This window comes from Cupressus sempervirens, chromosome 10 (assembly GCF_028749045.1).
Source record: "Cupressus sempervirens isolate cs-2001-9-10 chromosome 10, ASM2874904v1, whole genome shotgun sequence".
Classification (NCBI taxonomy): Eukaryota; Viridiplantae; Streptophyta; class Pinopsida; order Cupressales; family Cupressaceae; genus Cupressus; species Cupressus sempervirens.
The window spans coordinates 823593271-823609246 of record NC_143127.1 but is presented as its reverse complement, the minus strand read 5'-3'; the positions used below and the strand labels follow the sequence as shown (position 1 = coordinate 823609246).

The following is a 15976-nucleotide window of genomic DNA, read 5'->3' as shown; positions in this document are numbered from 1 at the left end:
CTAAATGAAATATTATATATGTCTATCCCATTTTTCTAATTGAAATTATAACATTCATGAAAATTAAACTTGTAAAAAAAGTCAACTATAACTATTTAATACTTTTAGTTTAATAATCAAATCTTAATGTGTAAACCGTCAAAAATAAAATTATATTTTTAAATAATAATATATTTCATGCCATTGTAGCAATTTTGAAATAGTCATATCAAGGGAAGAAGCTTTGCTGTTTCTCTTCAACTCGAGGGCTTTATTTAATCATTTCAAGAGAGCTTTAAATAGGTCTAGATATGTGCTTATTACATCTCACCTGTTTGTTCTATATGCTATAGGATACAGCTTCAGTATTAGGGTTTTGTGTTGAATTTTTATTCCTAGTTATATTGCTGGGATATGAATAGGCCAGGAGAATGGATGCGTAATATATTTTCATGGTGTGTATTGGCATTGCTTGTGACGGTGCCCATCTGCACAGACGCTTCAAGGATTCGCCATTACAGATGGAATGTAAAGTATGAGTATAAATCTCCCGATTGCTATGAGAAGCTTGTGATTACCGTCAATGGCGAGTTTCCAGGTCCGACAATTCTTGCTCAGGAAGGAGACCTAATCTACGTAGAGCTCACTAACCATTTACCCACTGAGAATCTCGCCATTCATTGGCATGGAATTCGCCAGGTACTCATAATAGAAATATCTAAATACATATCAGGGTTTTCTGGAAAAGACTTGTGGTTGCAGGAGCAACTATATAAATAATATTTCTATATTGTTTATGGGGTACTTATATGTTTTAGGGTATATTTTATCATTTTAGGATATAATTAATAGTTTCTATCACTTAGGAAATAATTGATGTTTAGGGCACATTTTAATATTTTAAGATATAGTTTGATGTTTTGTTAAAGAATTGAACAAGTACAGGACTGGTGGTTATATGTTCTGTCCAAATTGATCATGGAGGAGAGGATTAATTTTAATTTTCTTTTCTGTGTGAAGGAGGACTAAGATATTATGAAGATTACTACCCGGCCCTGAATAGATGAAATAAATAATATTGTAGTGTTTTCTTGCTACTTGGTTTTGGTTTTATTTTGTTCACACTGTAAATTGATTAGGGATGCATATCATATCTATTGGTTTCTGAATAAAGTAGTAGTAGCATTGTCTTTTTTATAGAGGTTATTGCTTTAGGAAGCACACTCACACAAGAATCTCTGGAAGTTAATTTGGGCAAAAATGCCTCTTGCTCGCATGAACACCATGTGAAGTGGCCTGAGTGTGGTGGAGAGTGGGTAGGAGGAATGTACATTACTTTTTTCATGGCCATTTGCAAGAATGGGCTACAGTTTGAAGAAACATGTGTTTGGTAAGGCAGCATCCTTACGTGTTTGCCATGAATGAACACATGTAAGTTGTAAGGTGCTGTCCATATTTGGTGTTTTCCCTGTAGTTTTTTTTTCAGTTTCTTCTTTCCATCCAATATTGAGCCTATTATAGACTTTGTCATTGTTATCTCCTCATCACTTGTTTCTGTTGAATTTTTTCATGGTGAAGATTTTTACTGTTGAAAACATAGTTTTTGTTATAATTATAGTGGCTTCTTATTAATACAAACAAAATGGACAGATTATGTCCTAATACTATTACAGTCATCTTCGTGAACTATGAGAGAAAAACCTCATGTCTACTATGCTTTCTATTACAAAATGATCAAATTGTCTGATTGAGATCGATTACAGATTGGGACTCCATGGAATGATGGAGCTGAAGCAATCACACAATGCCCCATTTTACCAGGACAGACCTTCGTTTACAAATTTACAGTGGATAGAGTGAGTATTCCTTTTGAATTACGATGATATCTTAATTAACTGAGAATTAGGGTTGAGATTAATCTGTTGTCCATGTGTTTGTAATGTAGCCGGGCACATATTTCTACCATGCCCATTATGGGATGCAAAGATCAGCAGGTTTCTATGGATCTATTCATGTTGTGGTTGGTAAAGGAAAACAGGAGCCCTTTGCTTATGACGGTGAGCTCAGTGTTATATTGAATGATTGGTGGCACAAAAGTCACCAGGAGCAAGCCCATGGCTTGTCCTCCAACCCTTTCATATGGGTGAACGAACCAGAGGTAAACAAGAAAACGGAAAAATCAGATTTTTTCTCTACAATAATAGTATAGCTTCAATTGCCGTGTTTACAAAATACTGAGAAATGTGTTCATAATGTTTTTCTCTTGTCAGTCATTGCTTATTGGAGGGCGTGGAACAGACAATTGTTCCCTTGTGAATTCAATAAGCAATGCAGCAGGTAGTGGCAGTATCTGCAACTCCACAAATCCACAGTGTTCAACTCCATACATTCTATCTGTTAAACCAGGCAAAACTTATCGTCTGCGCATTACCAGTGTGGCGTCTCTATCTTCCTTCAATTTTCTTATAGAGGTAAATTACATTTAACATCTTAATGTTTGTGTTTTTGCTATATTGATTTTATATAGAGGAAAACAAGCAAGCTGCTAATGTTAACATTTTTCAATCCGTGTAAATAGCTAACGATTGTGTAATTTAGTTAACTCATATGGGTACTGTGAATTTAAGCTGTCCTTAAATAATACAATAGTCACGGCTATTTGGAGGAGGTCATCCATTTCAGTACTATTTCAGTTTGAGCAGGTTCAATTAAGGAATTTCTTCCATAGTTAAATTCTAATTATTGTGTCTTATGAAACATTCATTAGAAAGCCCCTTAAGCTCACCAATTGATAACTAGGAGATATTTTCCACTGTGATTTTGCTATCAGAATTTAACTGTGTAATTTTTAATTCAAACTCATTGACCCATATTTCATGAGTAGTGATTCCGACAAATCCATCTCTCATGAGAATAAATGGAACACTTAGCACTCATTGAATCTAGATTATGTTCACCCATCCCAACTCTAGTTTGAAGATGCTTAACTACTCACGCAACATAGATCAATAAATTTGACTCAGAAACTAAGACAGGTTAAATCCTAATAGCAATATCACTATTAGTTAAGTGCATTGAATATTGAGAATAATTCAATGATGTAAGTGTGAATTGAAATAATAATAAGATAAATTATCATTAAAAAATTTATTTAGTTTTTATACTTCGTATAAGTTTGACTCAGAAATTAAACATCATTTATATTAATTATACTCTTGCTGATTTTGATTTGGCGTTGAATACAATCCAGGGACACAACATGACGGTAGTTGAAGCAGACGGGCACTATGTGGATCCATTTGTGGTGCAAGACCTAAACATATACTCTGGAGAGACATATTCAGTTCTTATCAAGTCCGATCAGGACCCTTCTAGAAATTATTGGGCAGCTCTTAATGTACGTGGGCGTCAACCCAAAACACCCACAGGACGAGCCATATTAAATTACATTCCAAACTCTGCTACCATGGTTCCTCTTTCCATGCCTCCAACTGGCCCCCTCTGGAATGATTCTACATACACCTTGAACCAGGCCAAATTATACAAAGCCAGAGCAGGATATGTAGAACCCCCTCCACTTCAATCCAATAGGCGTATCATACTTCTAAATACACAAAACAAAATTGATGGTTATGTGAAGTGGGCAATCAATAATATCTCCTTTGTACCACCCCAAACACCACAACTGATAGCCCTCAAGTACAACCTAAGCAAATCCATTGATCAAATCCCCGCCCCATTGAATTACCAGCCTTATGACATACTAAACCCTCAAACGAACCAAAATGCAACATATGGTAACCCAATCTATGAACTTGAGTTTAATTCAACCGTAGATGTAGTTTTGCAGAATGCCAACATGCTAGCCAAGAATACAAGTGAGATACATCCATGGCATCTTCACGGCCATGATTTTTGGGTCTTGGCTCATGGAGAAGGGGCATTTGATCCCTTGAAGGACACAGAGAAATTTAACCTGATAAATCCTCCTTTGAAGAACACTGTGCCTTTACTTCGATATGGTTGGACAGCTATAAGGTTTAGGGCTGATAATCCGGGGGTGTGGCAGTTCCACTGTCATGTGGAAGCTCATTTCTTCATGGGAATGGGAATTGTGTTTTCAGAGGGAGTGGAGAGAACATCAAGGCTTCCCGCATCTATAATGGGGTGTGGTGAAACCAAACTTTTCTTCAGATATTGAATTTCTTTAGGGCTCAATTTCTTATTTGTGAATATGATTGTAATAACGCATTGCCAAGATTTCAAACTTTTTTTCTAAAATGCTATTTCTTATTATGGTTATGTTGATAGTAAAATATGTTTAATCATGGAGGAAACTCCTCTAGTAGTACTAGGATGGGACCTTCCCAAAAGTCCCACCCCGGTGTGATAGCAAAATTATCTCCTACTTATCAACTTATATATATATATATATATATATATATATTACTTCCATATATCTGTTTATCTATCTATCACCTCATATATCATATTCAAAATACATATAATAGATTTTGAGTACAATAATTTCATTTGAATTATTTCTTTTGTAAATTATTTTAGTGGTTTGCATATGTAACATTCACAAAAAATACTCCAAAAAATTCTTAATGTTAAAATATTCCAAACTGTATATGCCTCCAAAACAAAGTCTATATGATTGGTTGATTAATCCAAAGGGTTTTCATCATATAAACTCTAATATTAAAAACCTAAGGACTTTAATCTCAAATCTATTTGGATATAAACTCTTAAACCATTGTCTAAGGTTTTTTTATAAATTCAACAAAGATGATTGTATACATTAAAAAATCTCAAGTAAATTAATTACATATTTTAATATTTAATTAATATTCTTCTTCCATTAATCTTAATAAATTATTCAATTTATTGAGCTAATTCATTTCTGTCAATTAATTGAATATTTTTATATTTTATTAATACTATTCTTCTATTGGCTTTAATAAATTATTTAATTTATTAGGCTAATTCACCTGGGTAATTTACATTATCTTAAGTCCACTAAATATTCATGTTAAATGACTTATTAAAATTACTTAATTATACACTCACCTAAGTGACTAAGTCTACTAGTCCACCTATCTAGTCTATGTCATGTGACACATCATATTAGCACAAATAATTAATTTTAATTAATTAATTATTAACTATATTTACCCTTACCCATGTGTCCTATTTTTAGGGGGTCAAAAATGAATATGTCTCCTCAAAGATTGAGTCACCAAAACACTTGTCCTCACATGACTTGGTCATTGGGACACATGTCTCTAGATGACAAAGTGGTGCAGGTGCAACTAGTGAAAAACTAGTAAAATAGACTTGAGAGAGAGAGAGAGAGAGAGAGAGAGAGAGAGAGAGAGAGAGAGAGAGAGAGAGAGAGAGAGAGAGAGTTTGTAATAAATTCTTTAGGGAAAAAAACCTAGTCAGGGTGAGCTTGGGGAACAATAAAATGAGATTGGAAACATTAGTTGATGGTAAAATAAGATGAGATCACAAAATTGATAGAATTAGAAAGCATTCTAGGATTCAAAGATATACAATATGATTCTTTGAACAATAATGATCAAGTTAAGCTTGAATGTGCAATGATTGATACGATGATCAAGTTTAGGTGCACACCCCTGGGATTGGGAACTAGATTTCTAGTGGGATTGTACAAAAGAGTGGATGCCAAGTAGAAATGGGCATTCTCCACTAAAAATAAAATAAGAGAGACAACATTGGCACAAGTTATGCCAGGTTTAGGGAAGACACACATGTCTATAGCCCTTAAAGATTTTGTTAAGAATTTTATGTCGAGAGACAGTGCATATAAAGTTTTGAAGAATAAAGCTCATGAAGTTTAGCAAGACATCATTATAATATGGAAAAAAGGCATTTGGAGTACTTACTCCATCTGTAGAGGTAAGGGAAATCTGAGATGCTATTAAATTTGAAGATGAATATAAGCGGGAAGTGGCCAAGTTGATAGAGTAGATTTAGCAACTTGTTAGTGGATATGAATAGAAAGACACTATAACAATTGAAGATGACACTGGCACCCCTCTACCTAACCATAATATATTGATTGAAGAAGAAATTCAAGGTTTAATGAAGGACTCAAGAAAACTCTATACTAACCCAATTTTGTTATAGATAGTATAATATCCAAAGCTTGAAGTCAAGAAGACTAATGATGTAACAATCACATAGGTTACACAAGCTACAAGTGTAGAGAAATTTGGTAAGGCATTAATTATATACACACCAATGACTTGTATGCCAATTTTGCAAAAGGATGCAAATTGTGATAAAGATTCATGCACACAATCAATAGACATTGAAGTGACATGGAAAGGGAAAGAGGCTACTCATGCTCTTATTCAATGGCCAAGTGCAAAGGTTGAAGAACCAACACATGTGACACCTATGCAATAGGTGATTTCTACACCAATGTAGCAACCAAAGTTGAGATCAAGTGAAAAGGGGAAATAGTTACAATTATCACTACCCAGTGATACACTCTCAAGATCTCAGGATGTGACTCATGTGGACAAGGAAGATGATGATTCAGTGAACCTTGATGAGGTAATTACATTACCTACATATGATTTAAATAATCTTACACTGGAATAGATGCTAGAATAGCAAGTCTTGTCAAGTTGCAAGGCAAAACAAGAATAGATGAAAAGGGAGTAGAAGAGAAGATAGGTATATCATACAATCAAGGATATTTTTATAGACACATTTAGAATTATATATGTAAACAATCAACATACAATTTTGGACCAACTAGTGTATATAGAACTAACAAAATTTAAACAGATGGTATAGAGAGAAATAAAAAGTTGTTACAATAGTCTGAGAGGAGAATGGATCATTAAGTATTACATCTAAAGTATCATAGGAACCTGTATAGGGACAAGTCAAGCTTTTTGCATCTATTACATAGTTGGAAAAAAAAAATTAAAAACCATCAATTCTTTATATGTAAAATTGTGTGATATAGATTTCTTTACAATAGATACTACACACTCATTAGAGCTATTGTATGCAGCCATTATGGCAAATGTTATCACATTGGGCAAGAACGCAAGTTCAAGCTCATCCTCTTACAATGAAATGACACTCAGCCAAAAGAGGTTAGTCAAGCTCATGGCTAGAGATACAGAGATAAGGCACAAGTTGGCATTGATTCAACTTCAGTTATTGCCACATATAGAGATAATTCAAAAGGTAATCTTTGTTGCTAGGGATATTTTGAAGAAAGACACAAATTTTTCACACATTGTAGGATTTATTGGTCTAGCTTCCGAGCTAGAGATTCAATTTCAAATAGGCTATACCAATAGTGTGGAAAATCATCAACAATTCTTTGATAAATATCAGTTAACCCATGTAGCCCCTAGTTCCATTATTACAAACATAAGGGGGATAAGGATAAGAAAGGGGAATTAAATAATGAGATATGGGGAGATAAGAAATAAAGAAGAAGAATAAGGTAATGAACAGATGTGTAGATCAAAGAGAAGATATCAGATTGTACAACATCAAATTTTGGTCACAAGAGAGATTATATTTATGAATGAAATGATTTCATGACAAATTTTTTTTTCCACTAATGTCAAAGGCGGACATTGTTGATGGGTAAAAGTACAAAGTTGTGTCACCTTTTAGGCTAACTTATCAGAATGACTAAATTTGAGTATTTCTATCTAAAAATCAATTTTGTTCAGACACGTGATCTTGATAAATTTATCCTAGCTAAGTTATATATGGTCTCACACTTTTCTAATTGGAAATGTCTATTAAATGCATGTTTTATATTAGTTAGTATCCAATTACTAAAGTAATAAAATTATTTCAAAAGATTGACATTTCAATACCTCTTACTATTTTTTATTATATTTTCTAATAACATATAAACGTCATTTTATAGAGCTCAAAGTCATGAATATTATCATATAGAGTTCATAGTTTTTTAATTAGATATATTATATTGTAATTAAAAAATTCTACAAGTATGTATTTTAACACTCAAGAAGATGATTATTTTGAGAAAGAAAAAAATATTAAATCATATCCAAAAAATTCAAAAATTATATGACATTCTAGAGGAGAGAGTCCTCTTCTAGAATCTAGAATTTTTCTTTTGGTTGGAATACATTCATTTTGAAAATTGTAGTGGGAGATGAACACTATTGATTTAAATAAGTTGAAATTTGAATCATTATAAAAGATAAAATATAGGTCTAAAGCCAAATTTTTTTAAAAAAAAATTCTAGCTACATATGTTATCTATAACATAATTTGAGATCAAAGGGAAATAAGTTTATTTCCATGTCATTTTGTGGTGGGAACTAGACACCTAATTTTTGGTATTTTTTAGCAACTAAAAAGTTATCTTAAAAAATAGGAAAATATATCATTTAATATTCCAAATAATTATTAAAAATTATAATCTTAAACTTCATGCATTTCTACACACTTCATTAGTTTACTTCATTTTCAAATTCTAAATGATAATACTAATTTTATGTCATTAAAGGTGAATAGTTATACTTTTTCTAGCCTTTTCGTTTGTAAAAGGGTGACACAAGTTTGTGCTTTTACCCTGATCTCTAGTCCTATATTTTCAATTAGTGTCCAAACACTTGGTCATTCACTGGGCAAGATTACAAGGTCATCATTGTGATCAAGTTATCTAGTAAAGGCCAAGAATAGAATGCTTATACCAAGCAAGATAGTGGTTGTCAAGTATTTAGTAGAGACCAAGAAGATATACAACCCAAGAAAAAGTAAGAGCTGAGAAATACAATAAAGACCAAGCATATTGATAAGTTATCAAGAGTTGAGAAAATATTTATGTAGAAGCCAAGTAATAGTATAAAGGTTTATACAGGACCGAACATTAGAGCATTCAAGTGCCAAGTAGTTCAATTTTGATATGAGAGTTTGTAATGGCAAAAACTCATAAGTAAACCATTTTGGCCAACTTTTCTATGACATTAAAAATTTGAAGAGCCAACTAAGATGTTGATTGTGCATCATCGCAAAAGGTAATGATCCCTAGGCATGTGATTCAGCCAATCAAAGAATGGGATGTAAACAACAAAAGGTGATGAATTGTTAGTCGTCGATAAAGATCTAGAAACTTCATTGAATGTCTATTTAAGGAGGATTCTAACCTTAGAATCATGTATGAATGTATTGAAATGCATAAGAGTGTATGTGCATGTGAAGGAGTGAAGGAAAAGTTCAAGGGTGTATCAAGCAAACAGAGAGAAAGCAGAGAAGTGAAGGACTGAACAGATTTATCAGATGAGGAGATCAAATGAAAGGTATAGCAAAGAGGAGACCCAAGATCAGCTTGAAAAGAAAGCCAAGGGTCAAGTACTAAATTAGTTATTTTGTAATTGAGACAAGGTAAATCTCTTAATAGAGTGGTCCTAGTAAACTTCTTAATAGAATCCTTACTTCATTGTGAGAGTAAAATCTTTTAACAAGGTGACACCTAATAGATTTTAACAAGGCAAGCCCCTCACAAGGTAGATCATATCTTATGATCAAACATTGTAACCCTAACAAGTTAAATTTATTGTTGCAACAATGAAGATTTGTGGGTTTCATCCCTACCCTAGTTTTACCTTCATCTTGAAGTGTTTTTGGGTAACCAAATCATTGTGTTGTGTATTGAACTTTTATGGATGTGGTGTATTTAATTTATTTTTCAGCATTTTAGCTTTAATGATAGATCTGTACGATGAATTAGGTATGAATGAATGAAATTGGTTTTGAAGTCAAAAGTTTAAGATCCTAATTCACCCGCTCCCCTCACCACCTCCCCTAAGTATCTTGTTTCTCATATACTTATTCCAACATTTTCTAACTATACTTGGCTATACTTTCATGGTTGGAAATATTTGAGTTGAGATATTGGGTGATCACTTAGGTGTTGAGCCATTGAACCAAGGTCTTGATACAAACCAGAAGACTTGTGTGTGTGCATACAAGATCTAGTTTATTATGTAAACACGGTAGTTGATTTCAAAAGTGTTGAAGTTGGTTTGATATTTTCATGCAAATATTTTATTGTGGAACTTTGTTGACATTCCTAAAATCTAGTAAACCCTAGGTTTATTGAGGGCTTTAGGGTTAGGCCACTTAATGAAAAAATCCACCTATGGAAATGTGATATTGTATGATCCATCCAAATGGGTATCTAAAAATAAAAATATATTTGGGGTGTTTTTAATCCATCTTTGAATGACATAGGAAAAAGTGGTGTTGGAGGGCTAATTGTATTGGGCCTAATTTGCTAGTTTACCAAGCTAGAACCCTAAGTTGAGGGAATGGTTGAAACCCATTATTGGGGATGAAAAGTTAAATTTTTTGAGGACCAATAGGGTTTTTGGACACATTTTCTTGTTAAGATATTGTAGAAGAATGGTTAAGGGTGCTAGTTGTGGTGTAGGGGTTTCTTTGAGAAATCTAAAGAACTTGGGAATTAGGATGGTTTTGAATTTTCCTAAACCTTGGAGGGAAGGAATCCAACCTTAGGAGCCTTGAGAAGGTCCTAACATACTTATCCTTTGGAAGGATAAGCCACTTCCCAAATGAGACTAGTTTTCTAAACTAGGAGAGCACAAACCCTACTACACCGTAGTGCTATCAAAGAAGGATTTAGAGAAGTGTATGTCAAACACAAAGGAATTAGTTTTCTTAGGAGAGACAATATTTGGAACCATGCCTCCCAAGGCTTTGAATATAGATTTTTTTAAGAAAATAATCTAAGAAATGTTGCATTATCAAAAACAAGAAGTTAAAGAAGTATAGAGTAAGGGAAAATGTAAAGGAAAGATGATAGAATGGGGAGATATCACTGATAATTAGGATGAATTGAATGGAACTTCATCCCAAAAACTTATTGTTGCACCATCTAACAGAAAGAATGAACAAAAGATGTTTGTGGAGGCACTAAAATATCTCAATAGAGATTTACCTCTTTATCATAGGAATCTTAATGGAGAAGAATTACTAGATTGGATAGATGCTTTGAATAACCACTTTGATCTAAAGGAAGTGGAAGAAGAAGAGAAGGTTAGTTTAGCAATGGCTAGGTTGAAAGGACCAGCTTTGATATGGTGGAATGCTATGCAAGAGGTAGAAGCACACCTTGGCAAGAAGAAGATCACATCTTGGGAAAGGATAGTGATTATATTGAAGACCCAATTTCTCCCCATAGATTATGATGTCCAAGTACAAAAGTTATAAAGTTATTGATAAAGGACCTAGACATTAATGGCTATATAGAGGAGTTCCATAGACTCAATTTAAGGTAAAAAGGACAAGAAATGAGGTAGAAAAACTAGTTAGGTATCTTAATGTTTTAAGACAAAACATCCAAGATGAAATTACCATCCAATCTCCACATATTGTTCATAGGTTCTTGCAACTAGCTTTGTGCGATTAGGATAAGTTGAAGAGGAAAGGGGAGAAAATTCAAAGAGGTAGAAATCAGAGAGGGTGTAGAGGAAGAGGATTTTTTAGCAGAGGACATAGTTCTAGTAGGAAAAAGGAGAATATACCACTAGAAGGAAGTGGAGAAAGCCCACTAGGAGGTAATAGGGGCAAGTATAGGGGAATAAGCCCATCAAGAGGAAGATTTGGAGGGGAAGGTAAAAGTACTAGTGTATTCACTGGGAAGTTCTACCATTATGGACAAGCTAGGCATACTATGGGAAGGTGTCCTGATAGGAATGCTAGTACACAAACAATGGAGAGGAGTATTGCACTATTGCAAGAGGATGAGGCTAGTAGTGTGACAATACCCATGGGAAAGGTAGGAATAGTGTGTGAAGAAGAGAATTTGATCATATTTACCCTCCTCAACCCCCCCCCCCCCCCCCCCCACTCTCTATCTCTCTCTCTCTCTCTCTCCTTGTCTAATCCTCTCTTACTCTCTCTATCCTATCCACATGTCTCTCTCTCTCTCTCTCTATCCATATCTCTCTCACTCTCTCTTATCATATCCCCTTTCTCTCTTCCTATCCCCTTCTCTCTTTGATCCCTAATCCCAAACCCCCCTCTCTCTCTCCTTGAACTTTGATCCTTGAAATTAGAACTTCACATAGAGAGAGTGAGAGGGGGGGTAGGATGAGAGAGAGAGAGAGAGAGAGAGAGAGAGAGAGAGATGGAGATATCTAGGGACATAGAAGAGAGAGATTAGGGGATAGAATGGAGAGAGAGAGAGAGAGAGGGAGAGGGGATAGGATAAGAGGGTAAAAGCATAAACCTATGTTACCCTTTTGTAAAGGAAAAGGCTAACAAAAGTATAATTTTTCATCTTTAGTGACATAAAACTGGTATTATTATTTAGAATTTGAAAATGAAGTGAACTAATCAAATGTGTAGGAATGGATGATATTTAGGATTATAATTTTTAATAATTATTTGGAATAAGAATTTATTCATTTTCCTAATTTTTTAAGATGATTTTTAAGTTGCTAAAAAATATTGAAAATTAGGGGTTTAGTTCCCACCGCAAAACTATATTGAAATAAACTTATTTCCATTTGAACTTAGACTATGTTATAGATAACATATATAGCTAGAACAATTAAAAATAAAAATTGACTTAAGACATGTATTTTCTCTTTTATAGTGATTCAAATTTCAACTCACCTGAAATCGATATTTTTCATCTCCCATTGCATTTTTCAAAACAAATTTATTCTAACTAGAAGAAAAATTTTACATTCTGGAAGAGTAATCTCTCCTTTAGAACATCGTATAATTTTTATATATTTTTAATATGATTTAATATTTTTTTCTTTCTCAAAATTGATAACTTTTTGAGTGTTAAAATATGTGCTTGTAGAATTTTTTAATTACAATATACTATATCTAATTAAAACACTATAAACTCTATATGAGAATATTCTTGACTTTCAGCTCTATAAAATGGTGTTTATATGTTACTAAAAAAAATCATAAAAAATAGTAAGAGTTATTGAAACGTCAATTTTCTGAAATAACTTTATTTCTTTAGTATTTGGATACAAACTAGTATAAAACATGCATTTAATAGACATTTTTAATTGGAAAAGTGTAAGACCATATATAAGTTAGCTAGAATGAATTTATCTAGATCATATGTTTGAACAAAAATGGTCTTTGGATAGAAATACTCAAATTCAATCATTCTCATAAGTCAACCTAAAAGGTGACACAACTTTGTACTTTTACCCAAGAGAGAGAGTTAGAGAGATTAACTAATGGAGAGAGAGGGACATGAGAGAGAGAGAGAGAGAGAGAGATTAGGACATAGGATGGAGAGAGAGTGAGAAATATGGAGAGAATGGGATAGCATGGGGAAAGAGAGAGGGGCAATAATATTGTGTGTGTGTGTGTGTGTGTGTGTGTGTTTGTGTGTGTGTGTGTGTGTGTGTGTGTGTGTGTGTGTGTGTGTGTGTGTGTGTGTGTGTGTGTGTGTGTGTGTGTGTGTGTGTGTGTGTGTGTGAGAGAGAGAGAGAGAGAGAGTTTAGGAGTTAGTGAGAGAGAGCGGGCTTAGTGATTACTCAGAGAGAGGCAAGGCTTAAGGTTAACAAGTTAGACACGAAGAGAGGTTAAGAGTTAGTTGAAGAATGTGAGAGGTTAGGAGTTAGTAATATAGATATCTTAGGATAGGATGGAGAGAGAGAGAGAGGAGAGAGATTAGGGGATAGGATGGAGAGAGTAAGAAATATAGAGAGAATGGAATATCATGGAGAGAGGTAGTGATAAGATTGAGAGAGAGAGAGACTTTAGCGTTTAGTGAGAGAGAGGGGATTTAGGGATTACTCAGAGAGAGGGAACTCTTAAGGTTAACAAATCAGATAGAGAGAGAGGTTAGGAGTTAGTTAAAGAATGTGATAGGTTAGGAGTTATATAAGGAAACTTGCAACAAAGAATATAACTGTTTCCACATATCCCATAATAGATCTAAAATAAATATGAAATTGAAATCCACATGCAAGAGAATAGACAACATACCCACAAAAATTGCGACACAAGATATACCCTCGAAAACCCTCATTAAGGGAAAAAACCAGCCTCCAAAAGCATCCATCACCATGTATTATTTAGCAAAAAATAATATTGCAATACAACCATGGAAGCCTTCAAATCCATAGCCAAAACCAAGAAATCCATGTGAACAAGCATGAATCCACACGTCCCATGCCATGCTTCCAACCTTCACAAATGCTCTCTTGGTTAACCTATCAAGCCTTGCCTTGCTCGACTTTTTCCTTTTTCCCTTTTGTCTTCTCACACAACTACCCTTGTGGACACTTATATATTACCAAGTCCCACATAACCATCAAGTGGTATTACATAAAACATTTGCTACATAACCGATTGACCACACATTTAATATTGGAAATTTAATTCATTTCCCTAATATTAAATAATTACATGAAATATTATCACAATGTTACAATATAACTCATCAATTATATCCCATGCGAATCTTTCCATGTTGCATGTCCATCCATCTAGGTGCCACATTACATAATAAAATAAAATAATACAATATAACAATATGATGCAATGTGTGCAACACCCATAATCTCAACAAGTTAGTAAGAGAGATATCTTAGTATTTTTTTTATTGAGTAAGTTTTTGTATGTTTGTTTGTTTGAGAGAGAGAGAGAGAGAGAGAGAGAGAGAGAGAGAGAGAGAGAGTTAACAATATGTTAGCATTCATGTTTACTTATTGATTATGCATTTGGAAAATAATGATTACTTGCTTTAGATTATGCTTAATCAAATTGAAGTAAAATAACATTTTCTAGATCTCTTCAATATCTTTCCAAGGCATTTTTAATGGAGTCAATCAAACTTCATACGTGAAAGTTATGGCCTTCGAAGTAAAGCCTACTTTTAGTTCTTCAACACCCAAGGCATTTTGAATGGAGTCAATCAGAGTTCATGTACGCAAAAGTTATGGCCTTTGGAGTAAAGCCTACTTTTATTTCTTCAAAACCCAATCGGATTTTGAACAAGTAAATTTTACTTCTTTAAAACCCAATCAAGTTTTGAGTGAATCTTTTCATTTTCATAACCCAATTAGTTTATTTGAATCCTAGAAACCTAATGAAGTTATGGCTTGTTGATAGCATAGGGAAACGACCCAATGGCTTGGAAGATTGTTTTCCCTCCAATTGTTTTCCTTTAGAAATTTTTTCATCTTCTAAGATGAATTCTCTCCTTTGCCTTCATCAAGTTTGCTAGTGGTGAAGTGGGTGTCTCTAAAATTACTACTATTACACATCTTTTCATCTTTCTAACCTTTTTTTTTTTAATATTTGGACAATATTAACAATGGAAACTTTAATTACTTTTACTAATGCCTTGACATTCTTGAAAGACATATATCTACCATTTTTTTAATAACTTTTGATATACTTAAACAAATTTAAAATAAATTATATATTATTGTTCTACACTTGATTCTATACACTTTTTAAAAAAAGGTTTCCATTTTTCAATTATTTTGATGCAAGTTATGCTCAGCACAAGAATAGGTACCAAAATTTCTGGATGTAGTCAGTTCAATAATTCATTAAAAAAAATAATACTCATCAAAAAAATACAAAGAAATAAAAAATAATTCTAGATATGACTCTTAACTATCATCCTACCAAAGGGTTATGCAAAATACTAAATATAAATATGTCTTTCGTGTTGCACACAAAAACAACTATGTTATGTTTTCTAAACAAATTAGGAACTATTTTTCATGTGCACAGGGTTTGACCCACCTAATATTATCCATTTTTGAAAAAATCTAGTAGTTTAGAAAGTAGATTCAAAGCACTACAATTAATATATTTTACACATATTGTCATTTCGAGTTGACAAACCTCAAATCTCTCCTCCAAGTTCAAATTTACCTAATTTTAGGAAAAGGTGTCCACTTATAACCCTCTTTTTGTATATCATCTTGGTGCA

At 33.4% G+C, this 15976-nt stretch overlaps 1 protein-coding gene across 1 annotated transcript; it reads left to right on the top strand.

Annotated features, from left to right (window-relative positions):
- The first annotated feature begins 324 nt into the window (after positions 1-324).
- Positions 325-4260, top strand: LOC149536477 (L-ascorbate oxidase-like). Its single transcript, XM_089803455.1, has 5 exons — positions 325-678; positions 1743-1835; positions 1925-2137; positions 2250-2450; positions 3230-4260. Exons 1-5 carry the CDS (start codon positions 394-396, stop codon positions 4178-4180), a joined length of 1743 nt encoding a protein of 580 aa, XP_089659581.1. The 5' UTR covers positions 325-393; the 3' UTR covers positions 4181-4260.
- Positions 4261-15976: the final 11716 nt, after the last annotated feature.